General features: G+C 42.2%; 1 protein-coding gene across 1 annotated transcript in view; it reads right to left on the bottom strand.

The window, feature by feature from the left end:
* Positions 1-15,758, bottom strand: part of GRIP2 (glutamate receptor interacting protein 2) — a 407,694-nt gene that overhangs the window by 32,838 nt on the left and 359,098 nt on the right. The window contains exons 14-15 of the mRNA XM_027863805.1: positions 14,433-14,577; positions 2,338-2,477 (exon numbers count right to left, since the gene is read on the bottom strand). Of these exons, the coding sequence (XP_027719606.1) occupies positions 2,338-2,477; positions 14,433-14,577 (285 nt within the window). The remainder of the gene's footprint in view (positions 1-2,337; positions 2,478-14,432; positions 14,578-15,758) is intronic.

The following is a 15,758-nucleotide window of genomic DNA, read 5'->3' as shown; positions in this document are numbered from 1 at the left end:
CTGTCATCGGCCATACTTGTTCAAATGAAGCCATCATCATCAGTCTGACTTACTTTTACAGACAAAATCATAAACCTGGAAGGAACCTTAGAACATAAAATGTTCGAGTGGGAAGGGTCCCAAGATCACAGAAAGTCAGGGTTTGCAGGCCTATTAGCTTGTAGTATATGAGAACTGGAAAGAATCTTATCATAGATTGTTAGCTTGGCATGGAGGTGTCTGTATGTAAATCCATGCTAGGGGGGAGGCTAAGACTGGCAGATGACTTGAGCTCAGGAGTTCCGAGCTGCAGTAAGCTAAGCTGATTGGGTGTTTATACTAAGTCTGGTATCAATATGGTAAATGCCCGGGAGCGGGGATGAGGGTGGTACCAGGCTGCCTAAGGAGGGATGAACCAGCTCTGGTCAAAATGACTGCTGCCCTTTCATCCTGGATGATAGGGAGACCCAGGCTCCAACCTCCCTTCCTTCCCTTCCCCACCCTATCTCGTCTCATTCCTTCCCCCTCCCAAAAAACCCCAAAAAACCAAAAATGAAACACAGACTATTAAATCATAGAAAAAGAAAGGATCCAGAGCATAGGATTTTAGATTTGGGAAGAACCATAGAGATCATCTTGTTGTATTGTAGATGTTGTATTATAGAAGAGAAAACTTGAGCAGAGAAGGGAGCCGAGGCCAGATTAGACTCTAGGTCAACAGAGTCCCAGGACAAATTAAATTCTTTCACACACACACACACACACACACACACACAGACACACACACACATGTCACCCATATCAAAGAACTTATGTCTTTCCTATGCTCCCAAAGCCCAACTGTTAAGATGATGAGGGAGTCAAGCCAACATCCCACCTCCCCATCAAAGGTAGCAGCTGTTGCTTAAAAGGTAGCAGCTGTTGCTTATGACCCTAAGAAGGGCACCAGCTTCTCTCCAAGCCTTAGTCAGCTTGCCAGAGATATAGACAAAAGAAGGAACAGGCTAGTCTTAACCTGACCTGATGGTGATTTAGCTGTGGGTTTTGAAGAAGCGTGAGCCTGCAGGCAGGGGAGAACTCAGTGTTGAAGGTCAGTGATGCACTGGGGTTCAGGTTTCCCTACATCGCTATGTGCTCTCTTGTGTTATGTGGTTAACTAGGCAAGTCCGAAGTTCTAGGCACTGACTACACCAGAACACTGGGGAGTGGCCCTCAACACATCCTTCCTTATTTTCTCAGGCATTCCTATGTCAGAGTTTAACAGGCTCTGACAGTGTAAGAGAAATGTTCTGATTTACAAGTTGCTAAGTTTTGTAAATCTAATGGTATTTTTCCTCAGAGAATTTCAAAGCATCTGCAGCCCAGTGGTATGCCAAAACTAGCTCGAACATACTCACAAGAGCAGATCATTAAATTTTCAGTGTGAGCATTTATACCTTGGAAATGGGAACACACTACAAATCAGAGATTGATTGATTATTTTGTTTATATTCTAGACTTAAGAACATGATGGAGAAAATTGATGTGCAAAAATCATGCTGATTAAATTTAAGGTATGTTATGTATATAATTTTTTTCCTCAGGAGAGCTGATTGTTAAACATTTACCAGCATGTCTACTGTAGCCCTTCATATTTACCAATGTGGCAGGGATTGAACAGGAATCATTCTTTTCATTTTACAGATGGTGCAACTGAGGCACAAGGAGGTTAAGCACCTAGTCCAGAATCCCACAGCAAGTTATTGGTATGGCCAAGAATGTAACTTTTTTTCCCTCTGGTCTCCTTGCTGATTTCCATCCCTGCTTTAGAACAATGATGATTTTTTTAGGTTTGCCTCTAGTAGGTCATTATAATACCACACATAGGATGTATAGGTAGACTGCACCTTAATTCTCGTTTAACCCACTTACTTTACAGATAAGGAAAACAAGATGCAGACAAGGGAAATGATTTGCCCTGGGTCACACACCAGGATTGGAACCCAAACGAATGTTAAGCCATCTCAATATAAACAAGAAATGACTTTTAGGGAGCTGTCCAATGATACTCCAATCCTCCCACGGGTCTGTGAACTCATCCACTGCCGTTTTATGCAATTCCATTTTATGTGATAACGTTTTAAGTTGTTCTATAAATTCACCAAAGCCACTTCCCTCCCTCACATCCCAGCCAAGCATGTTGGGCATCTTCCAGTACATTCCAAATGAGGTGGGGGCTGTGAGTGATAAAACCCAATGTGATGGAAAGCGGGGAGTATCTATGATGCAGTGGATGCCCCATTTCCAACCCCTCACCCTTGCCCTGCTCCCAGAAACTTAAGCTACTTCTGTCTACAAGATATATGTTGATATACTCACGCTCCATTTGTTTTTTGATCTTTAACGTGACTGTTTCCCCTGCCATTTGGAGAAGGTGGATGGCTTCACTGAGGGGCTTGCCTTTAAGGCTCACATTATTGATGGCTAAGATGCGGTCACCAACGTGGATGGCTCCAGTCCTAGGGAGATGGCACAAAGACACAGGGACTGGCATTAGATGCAGGAAACTGTGTCTCAGAGCCCACAGTGGATACAGTCTGAAAGGTCAGACTGATCTCTTGTTTGGCATTCAAGGCCTTACAGCCTAGATAGGTAAGGGGTCGTGTGCCAGAGGAAAAAGTCCATCACTCTTGCCCACTCTTGCCATCTCTCATCTCTGTGCCTTTGCATAATGGTCTTCCATGTTTGAAATGCATTTTTTCGCCTTTATTTCTATGAAATCTATATCTATAGAATTCCAAACTTCCTTTAAAGCACAGGTGGCCTTTCCTGGTCTCCTGATCTAATTAGCATTCTCCCTCTTGAAATTACTTTGTGTCACTTTGTGTTTACTTACTTGTACACATGTTATATCCTTCAGTAGAATGTAAGCTTCCTGAGGGCAGGAGCAGTTTCATTTTTGTCTTCATATTCCTAGTGTCCAGAAGAGGAAGTACTCTAAATAATGTTTGCTCAATTGTTGAATTAAAGAATTCTCTCCGTAGGACTGGGTCTGCTCTTCCCATATTCCCTATTCTCTTCCTTCTCCTGGATCACCCAGTCATCCAAATTTGGGATAGTTCTTGCCTGCCCCCTCTTCTGCCTCCCCACCTCCCCTGCCCCTGCATAGTTTCCACTCTGCCTAGCACAACCCTACCCATCCTTCAAGGGCCATCATAAAGTACCAGATTCTCCATGATGCCTTCCTCTGACTCTTCCAGATGTCACATAAAGTACATATTATAATGTCTACTAGACAACTTATCATGTAATCGGATACATGTCTTAATGTTGTTTCCTATGTATGAGTTTTATCTGATGAACTGTGAGATTGAACTACCTAAGGACTGTGTTATTCATTTTTTCTGCATCCCCTGGAGAGCCCAGTATGATGCAACCATATCAAGGACATTTGCCAACTGAATGGTTCCCTCACTGGCCACATCATCTGTCAGGTGGCTTAGGATCTAACTAGGCTGCGTCAGGGACATTTAAGGCTTTTCTTAGCTGCTCCTTATTTTCTCTGGTAAAGTTAACTAGCCTTTGGCAATGAGTGGAGAACCTAAATGTGAAAGATCACAGACTTTAGAAGCCAGAGCTAGAAGACACCTTGGAATACAGAATGTTAGGGCTCAGAAATTGGCTCCTTCCACCCCTTCACTTTATAGATCAGGACCCTGAAGCCCAGGGGTGGGGAAGGTAAGTTGCTCGAAGTCACAAAGTTAGTTAGTATAAGTGTTGGGCAAGAGCCAAGGTCTCCCAACTCAGTGAACCATAGTGTTCTTCCTGCAGTGTTGTGGAAAGATTCTAGATATGGAGGCAGAAGATGTGGCATCAAATGCCAGATCTGTCTCAGGTGTTGGCTATGTGACACTGGGTAGGCCTCCGTCCCCTCCTCTGTGAAATGAGGTTGGACCAGGTGACCTCTCATTTCAGGTCCCCTTCAGCCCTGCGTCCAATGATCGCCTCCCCCATGCTGTTCCCTTATCACCAAATCCTTCTCAGCTGTTTCAGAACCATTCAATAATTCCTTTTCTTTCCATGCTCTTGAAGATGCAGTCTTAGCATTTTGGATCTGCCAGGGACCACAGTGGTCACCTAGCCCAAACCATCCCTGAAGAACAATTCTCTCTTCACCATATCTGATCATCTAGCCTTTGTCTGAAGTTTTCACAGAAGGGCATCTCTGTTCCCAAGGCAGCCCACTCTTTTTTGGTACAGTGCTAATCCATAGAGGTGCTTGACGACATCCAGCCTAAATCAGTCTCTTCAGTTTCCCCCACTGCTCCTTGTTCTCCTCTTGGGGGCCAAGCAGAACAAACCTAATGCCCCTTCCATGGGATACTCTTTAAATACATGAAGACAGATAGAGGTGTCCTCTAAGGCATCTCTGTTCTAGGTTCCTCTAATCAGTCCTCATATAGCAGGAACTCAAGGCCTTTCACTATGCTTACTTCCCTCTCCTAGATGTCCCCCAACTTCTCAATGTGCTTCCTAAATTTTGGGGTCCCAGACTCATCACAAAACTTTGGGACTACGTGATCTTGCCTCCCGGACATAATGCCTCTTGAGGCCACTAGGTGGCGCCATAGTGCATAGAGTTCTGGAACTGCACTCAATTTCAGCTTCAGACACTAACTGCTTCAGGTGAGTCATTTAACCTTTCTCTGTCCCCAGTTTACTCATCTGCGAAATGGGGATAATAATAGCATTACTCTCCCAGGGCTGTTGTGAGCATCAAATAAGATAATGTGTAAAGTGCTTTGACATTTGATGCTCTATTCTAACGTCCTTCCTTTTCTGCGAGCTCTAACACGTTATTCTAAGATGACTCCCAGTCCTGGCATTTTTTCTTCTAAGGGCTCCATCTTTGTCTGAAATTCTATGTTCTAAAGTCTTTTCTAGGTCTAATATACCCTATTCTTAAGCTCCTTCCAGCCCTGATATTCTCTGTTCTAAGAGTCCTCTCACACCTGACATTTGATGTTTTAAGATGCTCTGTTCTAAAGTTCCTCCTTTTTTTATAGCTCTACCATACCCTATTCTGAGATCACTTCCAGTCCTGGTATTCTCTGTTCTAAGGGGTCCTCCTAGGTCTAATATTCTTTGTCCTAAAATCCTTCCTATTTCTGACTGATACAGAGCAAAGTGAGAGAAATCAGGAGAAGGATTTATACTCTATTATCAGATTGTACAAATGAACAATTTTGAAAGACTTAAGAACTCTGGTAGCACAATAATTAGTTATCATTCCTGAGGACCAATCATGAAGAGTGTTTTTCAATAGAGAGGAGGTGGGCATAAGATGGAGAATGAGACATACATTTTTGGACATGGCTAATATTGCTTAACTATGCTTATTTGTTAAAATAATCTTGTATTTCTTTATTTTTCTCCAGTGGTTAGGATAAAAAATAAATGTTAAAAATTGAAAAAAATTGTAAAAATGAAATTTGATTAAAGCTAAAATGAAAGTTAGATCAGATAATCTCTAAGGTCCTTTTCAAAGCTAAGTATGTGATCTATTGATGATCTACCTAAGTCTGCTCAGTTATGAGTTATGGCTTCTATTGAATTCTAGGCATAATTCTGATCTGTAAGAAAAGCATATTTTCATAGGATCACACATTTAGAGCTTGAAGGGACCCTTGAGTCCAGCTTTCTCATTTTATTTTATTTTATTTTATTTTATTTTATTTTATTTTATTTTATTTTTAGGCAATTGGGGTTAAGTGACTTGCCCAGGACCACACAACTACTAAGTGCCAGGTGTTTGGTCTCAGGCCTGATTTGAACTCAGGTCCTCCTGACTTCAGGGCCAGTGCTTTATCCACTGTGCCACCTAGCTGCCCTAAACTCTCTCATTTTAAAGATGAGGAAACTGAGGCAAAGAGAAGTCAGTGATGTGCCCAAGGTCCCACAGAAAATAAGTTGCAGAGCTGAGATTCAAACCCAGGGCTTTTGATGCAAGCCCCAGCTCTCTTTCTACTATATCAATACTATCTCTGTCCCCCTTTCCAAAAAAGGCTGGTGAAATGTCCCTTCCTTTTGTAGATTTTTGTCCACAGAATAACCAGAGGTCTTGGAGATCTAGATGTGCTTCAAGTCAAAGATAGCAAACTTTGCCTCAATGTCTGAATAAATTTCCTACAATATTGGAAGGTGGGGAAAAAAGCAGTGGAATCCCTTAACACTTAGTGTCTTTAAGTGGAGGCAGGGTGGGTACTTGTCAAGGATGTTGTAGATGGGATTCATGCCTGGGCTCAGGACTGGACTAGGTGACTTTGGACATCTCATAGGTCTCTCCATTTCTTGGATTCTGAAGACTACCCTTAAAAGCCTGCAGTCCTTAAATTCTCCACTAGGTGCCAGCACTGGCCTCCCCGTTCATGCCCAGTCTTAGCAAAAGTCATAAGAGAAATCCATTTACACTCAACAGAGGATGTTTTCCCATTAAAGAATCATTTGTGGGGTTTTATGAAGCTAACGGAGGAGCCCATCTGGGCCCAAAGTGGTCAATTAACTCTGAGAAGTTTCAAGGCTGACATTTTTCTTTCATTTGCTATTTAACTAGACTGGTTATGGAGCAAGAGGCAGTAACTAATTGATTTCTCCTTCATTTAGCTTATTTACATCCCAGCTCTTATCTAGTGAGAAGAACATGGGACTGGGAACTCTGAGTTCAAGTCCTAGCTCTGCTACCAAGTCAGGATGGGAGACTTTATTCCTCTGGGTTCCTGGGAGCCAGAACTCTGGAAAACAGACATTTGGCTAAGATTTACCTCACTGCTACCAATGAGGACATGGATAGGGCAAACAGGGTAATAAAAGGCGTGTTCAACCTAATCAAGGGAACAATATTACCCATTCCTTTAGCAACATCCACCAAAATGTAGAAATATGAATATACTAATTATAGATCACCCATAACTCTTCATTGAAGCAACTTTCTTAAGGATCTCTATTTGAAAATATGTAAATTTCATAGAATAATGGGGTTGGAACGATCTCAGTGGCCAACTTATCCAACCCATAACAGAGAAAGAATTCTTCTACATTATAAATGACAAGTAGTCATTCAACCTCTTTCAGAATATCTGCAAAGAAGGGGAAATCATTGCTTCATGATACATCCCTCTCCCTACTTTGAGATAATTCTATTCATTATGAAATGTTTCCTTTCATTGAGCTTAAATTCTTCTTTGCGACTTTCACCATTGTTTTTAGTTTTGTCTTCTGGGCCCCAACCGAATTAATTGAACTCTTCTCATGACACTCCTTCACCTCCTTGAAGAGAGCTCTCATGTTTCTCTACCTCTCTTCATCCCCAAAATCTAGGCTGTAATAATCCTTTTGAATCCTGACTCTGTCATCCAGTGTGGTACTTACTCCTCTCAGCTTTTTTCCACCTGACAATTTGAAAAGCAAGCCATCCTATGCCTCTATCTAATCATTGATTAAGATGACAAGGTTACAGGGTCGAGCATAGATCCCCACAGCACAACACTAGAAACCTCCCTCCAAGGTAATGCTGGACCAACAATGACTGCTCCTTGGGTCCGGCCATTCAAATGAGCTCTATATACAACCTATAGTCTAGCATCTAGAGGTCACTAGATGGTGCAATGGATAGAGTGCTGGCTATAAAGTCAGGAAGACTTTAATTCAAATCATGCCTCAGACACTTCTTGGGCAAGTCACTTAACAACTCTCATCCTCAGCATCCTCTTCTGTAAAATGGGGATAATAACAGTGCCTATATCACAGGATTGTTGAGCAAAACACTTTGTAATCCTTAAAGTACTATATGTTATTTTGTTAGTTGAAAGGAAGCATGGCCTAGTGAATAAATTAAACAAATGAAAATGATTTGTTAAGCACATACTGTGAATATAGTGGAAGGAGGATTGGACTTGGAATCAGAAAGCCCTTGGTTTGAATTTTACCTTAAATACTTACTAATAGTGTGACCCTGGGCAAGTCATTTAAACTCTATAAACCTCAGGTTCCTCATCCGTCAAATGGGGATAATAGTGGCACTACTTCCCAAGGGTGTTGTGATGCTCAAATAAGATAATGAATGTAAAGTACTGTGCAAACCTGAAGGTGCTCTATAAATTCCTGTTATGATGATGATGATTTAATGTTATTATTAGTATTATTATTAGCCTCCAGTCTGGTGATAGCTTCATTTCCTGAACCTCCCGCTGTACTCCTGCTGAACCCAACCATTGTCGAAAGAGCAATGCTTCTGCTATGTGGTAGCCTTGCTGATTGCATGGAGGCCCAGGAAACATTAGCAGGACTTTTAAATGTGATCCAGGGTCACTCAAAAGAGATTGGCTTTTGTCACCCACACAAGTAAAACCAAGTCAAAAAGGGGCACAGTGATGTGTGGCTGGGGAAGACAGCCCATTGAACTGATCCATTAACTCAGACATCTGGGCCAGATGATACAGAAGGACGATGAACTGGGCATAGAATCAAGTGGGAAGAGGGGAGGGGGATGGGTGGAATCTGGGAAATGGCATAGAGTTTTCAACCCTCCTGAGTTATTGTTGGCCACCTAAGCTTCTATTTCTGGTACCGGTATTCTCCTGGTGATGTGACATGCCTTTCTTTGTATCCCCAGAGCCCAGCACCATACCTGGCATGCAGTACGGACTTAATAAATACTTGTTGACTAACTGTGACTCATGGAACCCTGTGACCTCTAAGACTTCCCAAGGTTCACAGATGAACCTAAGGGCAAGAGAAAGAGGCATAGAGTCCCTAAGTCAGCCACTGCATATTATCAGTGATGACTTATAAGAAACGACATGTAAGGAACCATGAATGGGACAAAAGAAATTGGGCTGGTCATGTGTCCAAGGCTGAGAGAGAATGGCTGGGCATCTTGAGTGCTTCTCCTTTATCTGAAGAGTCAGATAAAGGCCTTCAGCACTGGTGGTGCATCCTCTCGGGAGGATTAGGGAAAGTTCTAGGGAGACAGAGTGGCCAAGATTGGTGTCAGGAAGACCTGGGCCTGACACATCCTTGCTGGGTAGCCATGGGCAAGCCATTTAATCTCTAAGCCTCAGCAGCTCTCCAAGGGTTTGCATTACAGAAGAGTTGATGATTTGCATTGGGGGAAGGAATTTCCACACTTGGAGGGCCTCTTCAAAGAGGAAACCTCAGGTCTGGAGCATCCCCTCCCCCCAAAATGGGAAAGAGAGACAGAGAGACAGAGAGAGAGAGAGAGAGAGAGAGAGAGAGAGAGAGAGAGAGAGAGAGCCTGGTTGGCTGTTTCAGACTTCTTTCCTAGTTTTCTCTTTTCCAGTTAAGAAACACCTAGGGATTTAGATATTTATATCTACCAAGCCTATAAGAGATACCAAAATGCTGATACAGCCCCCATGGAGATTCCATGTCAACCAGGCCCCCTGACCTCTCTGGTTGGATACATAGGCATGAGTCACTTGCCAGGCCTGGCCTGGCCTTGGATTCCATTTCCTGCCACCCCTCCATGTAGACTGTGCTCCAAAGATCTGCTCTCACATGCCCTCCTTCCTCACCCTCGCTGCCCCTTGCTACTTCCCTTCAGTATCCAACACTTGCACCATACATCCTCAATAAGGAATTCAAAGTCCTCTCTCAGCAAAAAGAAAGGCAGCAATGAGAGGAGCCAGCAATGAGCTGAGGCTGCCTGAACCCAGATCAGAACAAAACCCTGGTTACAAAGAGAGAAGGAACATGTCTGGCAGAAATAAGGACCAATGCTTCTTCTCCCTGGTGGTCCAGCTTTCTCTCCATGAACCAGAAGGAGGCTTTGTCTTAGACCTTAGACTTCAGAAGGGTGCAACCTTTTGACTGAGTCCAAGTTTTACAGAACAAATCTTTTTATTAAGAGGATTTGTTTTGTAAAGTTTGGACTCAGTCAAAGGGTTACACTTGAGGACATAGAGGGCCACTTGTGGCCTTGAGGCCACAGGTTCCCCACCCCTGGACTAGACCATGTCTGAAGTCCTTTCCATGATCCCATGGAAAGCTCCTTCTGATTATCAGAAAACCATACACCTCCCAGTGAACCTCTGGGTGAGCCCTGCTCACTGCTCAGAAGGAGACTGCTCCTTTGGTTAGTACCCTTTGTAGGTTGTTAACTCCTTCTGAAGAAAACAGACATCTAGAAGTATATTATTCAAAGGATCAGATGTGACAGAAGTTCAGGAATTTATAGACCATAACCAAGTCATAGACTCATAAAGGGCATCTATTCCACCCAGTCAATACAGGAATCTTCTCTCCAAAACTCCAGCGTAAGGGGAGCAGAGGTATCCCATATCTGCTTGAATAGGGGTTGGTAAGAAGAGTTCTGATTTTGGAGTCAGAAAATCTGGGTTTAACTTCCACTTCTGATGCTTAATACCATTGTGACCTTGGGCAAATCACATCATTTCTCTGTGCCTCAATCACCTCATCTGTAAAAAGGAGTAGATGGCTTTTGAGATCCCTTCCAGCTCTAGATGTTTGATCTTATGACTTCCAGAGATGGGGACCCATTCACTGCAAAGGCAGCTAATTCCTTTGTGGGACTGGAGTCCTGTTTAAGAAATACTTCTTTCTGTTGAGTTGGTCTGTCTTTCTGTAACCCCCATGCAAAACTCTTTGGGTTTCTTTCCTTGAGAACTACAAAGAACAAATCTATCCCTTGTCACATGTGGCTACCCTCCCAATATTTGGAGATATTATGCACTCATTATATTATCTTCTACAGTCTACACATCCTCAAATCTTTTGAAGTAACCAATACTTCTTACACACTTACCATGGGCTATCCCAGTGGAAGAAATTAAATATGTAACACAATCTGCAAACCCTCAAGATCTGTGGCTCCCATTCCTGGGGCTGCTCCATTAATATCAAAAGGAGACTGCTACTCTGTGGTCCACACACAATCAGTACTTATCTCAGACACTTGAATAGTTATTATCTGTTGTGTTCCCTTAACAGCAGACTCTTTGCTAAAAGAAAGATGAATAGGCTTGGGGGCAGGTAGACGGCCCAATGGAGAGAAGTACAGGCTTGGAATCAGCACGACTCCAAGACAAGGTCAAATCTCGCCTCAGACCCTTCTTAATTAGGCATTTTTATTGGATGTCCCCCATGCCTGCAATATCCTCTCTCCTCATCTCCATCTTTTGGCTTCTCTGGCTTCCTTCAAGTCCCAGCTAAAATTTCACCTTTCTACAAGAAGCGTTCCCTGCCCTCCTTAATTCTACTGCCTTCTCACTGGTGAGTATTTCTAATTTATTTTGTTTTTGTTTTGTTTTGTTTTGTTTTTGGTTGTGAGTTTTTTTAAATTAATTTATTTTTAGTTTTCAACATTCACTTCCATAAGCTTTTGAGTGTTAAATTTTCTCCTCCTCCCTTTCTACCTCCCTCCCCAAGATGGCGTGCAATCTGATATAGGCTCTACGTATACATTCCTATTAAACATATTTTCACATTAGTCATGTTGTAAAGAAGATTTAGAACCAGTAGGAGGAACCACAAGAAAGAAGAAACAAAATGATACAGCAGGAAAAAAAGAGCAAATAGTATGCTTTGATCTGCAATCAAACTCCATAGTTCTTTCTCTGAATGTGGAGAGCATTTTCCATCATGAGAATTTTGGAAATGTCTTAGATCCTTGCACTGCTGAGAAGAGCTAAGTCTATCAAAATTAGCTATGACACAACATGGCTGTTACTGTGTACAATGTTCTCCTGGTTCTGCTCACTTCACTCAGCATCAGTCCATACAAGTCTTTCCAGGTTTTCCTGAAGTCTGCTTGCTCATCATTTCTTATAGCACAATAGTATTCCATCACGTTCATATACCACAACTTGTTCAGCCATTCCCCAACTGATGGGTATCCCCTCAATTTCCAATTCTTTACCACCACAGAAGGAGCTGTTATATATATTTTTGTACATGTGGGTCCTTTTCCCATTTGTATTATCTCTTTGGGATACAGCCTTAGAAGTGGTATCTAATTTATTTTGTAAATAGCTAGTTGGTACACAGTCATCTGCATGTTATTGTATTGGTATTTCTTTGTATTTCCAGTCCTTAGAATAGTGTCTGGCTCCATAGTAGGCACTTAAATATTTATTGATTGACTGATTTGCTAATATAATTGTTTACTGATGGACTGAAACATCATATAAATGCTAGCTATTAGAAAAGACCTAAAGATCATTAAATGAGATTCCTCATTTTATAAATGGAAGAAACTGAGATCCAGAGAGGGTTAGAAAATTTGTCCAAGTTCCTACAAATGGTTAAGTATCAGAAATAGGGATTTGAACCTAAGACTTGTTTCTTCTGGCTATTAAAAGCCATTAACACTTAACTGATATCATTTCATTTCTCCCATGCCCCTACAATGAAATCGGCAAAACTCGCAGAATTTTGAAGAGAACATAACCATCCAAAGTATTTCTTTAGGGGACAGATAGTGGAGAATTTGTCTATTAACAAGAATCTCTAGAACCTTTCTTCATTGATTAGAGAGGGCATCCTGAGGTGGAACCTTCGTGAGTACCAGTTATTTGGGGGAACATGGATGAGTTTGAAATAAATAGGAGTTTGATTTGCCCAGCATCTATCCACTGAAAAATTTTCATTCATTGCTTTTGCCCCACACTCACTAAGTGAAGGCTGCTTTTTTTCAGTTGATGGCCATTTCCATGAACTCAGCATGCCAGGGGCTGGATGTAATCATATTTTATATTTTGCCAACATCTTCATTTTTGCAGAGAGCTCAGACTATTTATGATCAATAGGCTTAAGATACTTACAATGTCCCAATGGAACAGACTCTGTTGCAGCCTGCAAAAGAACCAGTCCCAGCTGCCAAAGTTCAGGGTCCTCTCCAATAAGCCAATTCATCTCACAAAAGAAAACACACCCATGTTCCATCTACTTTTGGGTCTGAGGCTTTTAACACCCAAGGCAAGACAGGACCTTTTGCCAGAGAATGCCATTTGGGCATTTTGTGGTGGATGTGCCCATATCCCTTAGTGACATGGATGGAAGACTGAATTTATAAAATCCTAGCTATTATAATCTGGGATCTTAGATTCACAAAATCTCAATGTGTGTTTTAGAGTTGAAAAGGACCTTGGAGATGACTTGGTCCAATCTGACCTGAGCCCCTACTCCCAATTCCTGTACCCTTTGACAAATTGTATGACCCTGGACAATCCACTACATCTCTGTGAGCCTCAGTTTCTGCTTCTACAAAATGGGCTTGATAATGATAGTACCTACCTCACAGGGCTGTTATAGTGATTGAATAAATTAATGTATACAAAATGCTCTAGAAACTCTAAAGTCTTAATAATAAATGGGAGCATGTAAAAGAAAGTGAAGTAAATACCTATACCCTTTGACCCTGAGATTCCACTGCTAGGTATATACCCCTAGGCAGCTAGGTGGCATGGTGAGTAGAGTACTGAGCATGGAGTCAGAAGACCTGAATTCAAAGCTGGCCTCAGACATCTACTAGCTGTGTGACCCTGGTAAGTCACTTAACCTCTGTCTGCCTCAGTTTCCTCAACTATAAAATGGGGTTAATAATAGCACCTACCTTCCTAGAATTGTTGTGAGGATCAAAAAGGATAATATTTGTAAAGCTCTTAGCAAAGTGCCTGGCACACAGTAGGTGCTTAATAAGTGCTTATTTCCCTCTTTCCTTCCATGAGGAGGTGACAGAAAAGAAAATTTCATCCACAAATACACCAAAATATTTATAGCAGCCCTTTTAGTAGCAAAAAAAAAATCCTGGAAATAATAAAAATGCCTGTTGATGTTTGAACAAGTTGTGGTAAATGACTGTAATAGAGTATTACTGTGCTGTACAAAATGGCGAATATGCTGAATGCAGAAAAGCACAAGAAGTCGTAACGACATAATGATGCAAAGTGAAGGAAGTAGAACCACACAAGCAATAGATACAATGACTTCAGCCATAGGAATGGAAAGAATGTAGCAAGTCAATTGAAATGAAATGCAGCAAAATTATAACGACCAAGCTCAGGCCCAAGGAGGAGATATGAGAAGGCACCTCTCCTTGTATCCTCACAAGAGCGTGCAACATCACATGTAATGTCAGAATTTGTCAATATATTGGTATGATTTTCATCCTTTTTTTTCCTTATCATAATGAATTGATCTTGGGGAGGGCAGGCATTGGAAAATATAGATGATTTAAAAAACAATAATAAAATTTTATTTGAAAAAGTTTTAAAATTATAGTTGGGAATTTATTATTATTGTTGTTGTTACCCTTCCCCCACCCCAGACAACTCCTCCCCCTGCCTCCCCTCCCTCCCAGTGATGTCTTTGTAGGCATCCTCCCTCAATCACCTGCTCTCCCAGATCTCTGGGCCTGAGTGGGGCCCAGACCTCACCTCTCTGCCAGTCCTCGCTTGGTCAATCCTGAGATGACAATTGGATCAAATGGTTCCTCAGTCCCTGAGATAGTTATACCCAGTGGGCCCCCGTACCTCTTCAACTCCACTGTGTAAATGATGGCACCTGTTGTTTCCTGTTCATCTGAAATGAGAAGAGGGAGGCTGAGCTCTAGAGAAATGGACTCATTGGGAGGAGGCATTGAGGGAGGTGGATATGGGAGGGTGGGGAAAGGGAGCCAGTCAGCTTTGGAAGCAGAAATTTCAGGGATGTGATAAATGGTGATCTTGAAAGAGAGCATCCTTACTCTCCTGCATTGTGGGTGAAGGGAAGGTACCTAGGCTCTGTGACTGGGGGTGACAGAGTGGCTGGGCTGTTTGCTGAAGCCTTCTGATCTTTGGGCTATTGGGCCTCTCTAAAGTAGCACTTGGCTCTGGAGACACAGGACCTGGGTTCAAATCCTATCTCTGATATTTCTTGTGTGACCTTGGGAAAGTCACTTAACATTTTTGGGTCTCAGTTTCCTTATCAATAAAATGAGGGGGTTGAACTTAATGACTTCCAAGTCTATGATACCAGATAAATTCAACTGATAGCCAGAATGTACTGTGTTTAGTTGAAAAATAAAAAGTAAAGCTCCTATTTAATCCATTGAGTTAAATCGAATCAATTCACACAAAAAAGAAAGAAAATTATACGTTTACACAATTTTTGAGTAATTTTTGTCTTTGTATCCTAGGTGCCCAGTATAGTATATGGCAACATAGTAGGTGCTTAATAAATGCTTCCTGGTTGATTGATCGATAGATGCCCTAAGTTTTTTTACTGTTGGCCTACATTCTGGCCATCATCCTCATCTCCCCCCGTTGCAACTTTGGACTCAGCTCCTGGGTCACCTGACTCTAATAACCAAACCCTGCTACCCCCTGAATACCACTCCCTCCCCCATTAAAATATAGGCCCTATACTGAGGGTGGTGGTTGTCTCACTTGCTTTTACTTATATCCCCAGTGCTTAACACCGTGCCTGGCCCACAGTATTCACTTAATGTAATGCTTCATCTACCTAGACATCTGTCTGTTCTGATTCAATGATACTGTAGCTTTAGCTCTTTTGAACCTCTCCAAGGTCTGAGCCCTCCACATGGACAACCACAGACCGAGCGAGTGGCAAGGCAGAAATGACACCACATGCCCACGAGTTAAGACCAGACCCAGACCCCTCTGGGCTTCATACACAGCGATTTTGCCTTCAGAGAGCAGGAGGAAACGCTTCACTTCAGGTGTGTGTGTGTGTGTGTGTGTGTGTGTGTGTGTGTGTGTGTG

This window comes from Vombatus ursinus, unplaced genomic scaffold (assembly GCF_900497805.2).
Source record: "Vombatus ursinus unplaced genomic scaffold, bare-nosed wombat genome assembly UNPS02014773.1, whole genome shotgun sequence".
Lineage (NCBI taxonomy): Eukaryota > Metazoa > Chordata > Mammalia > Diprotodontia > Vombatidae > Vombatus > Vombatus ursinus.
Note: the sequence above shows the minus strand (reverse complement) of the source record. Positions and strands in the feature narration are given on the sequence as shown.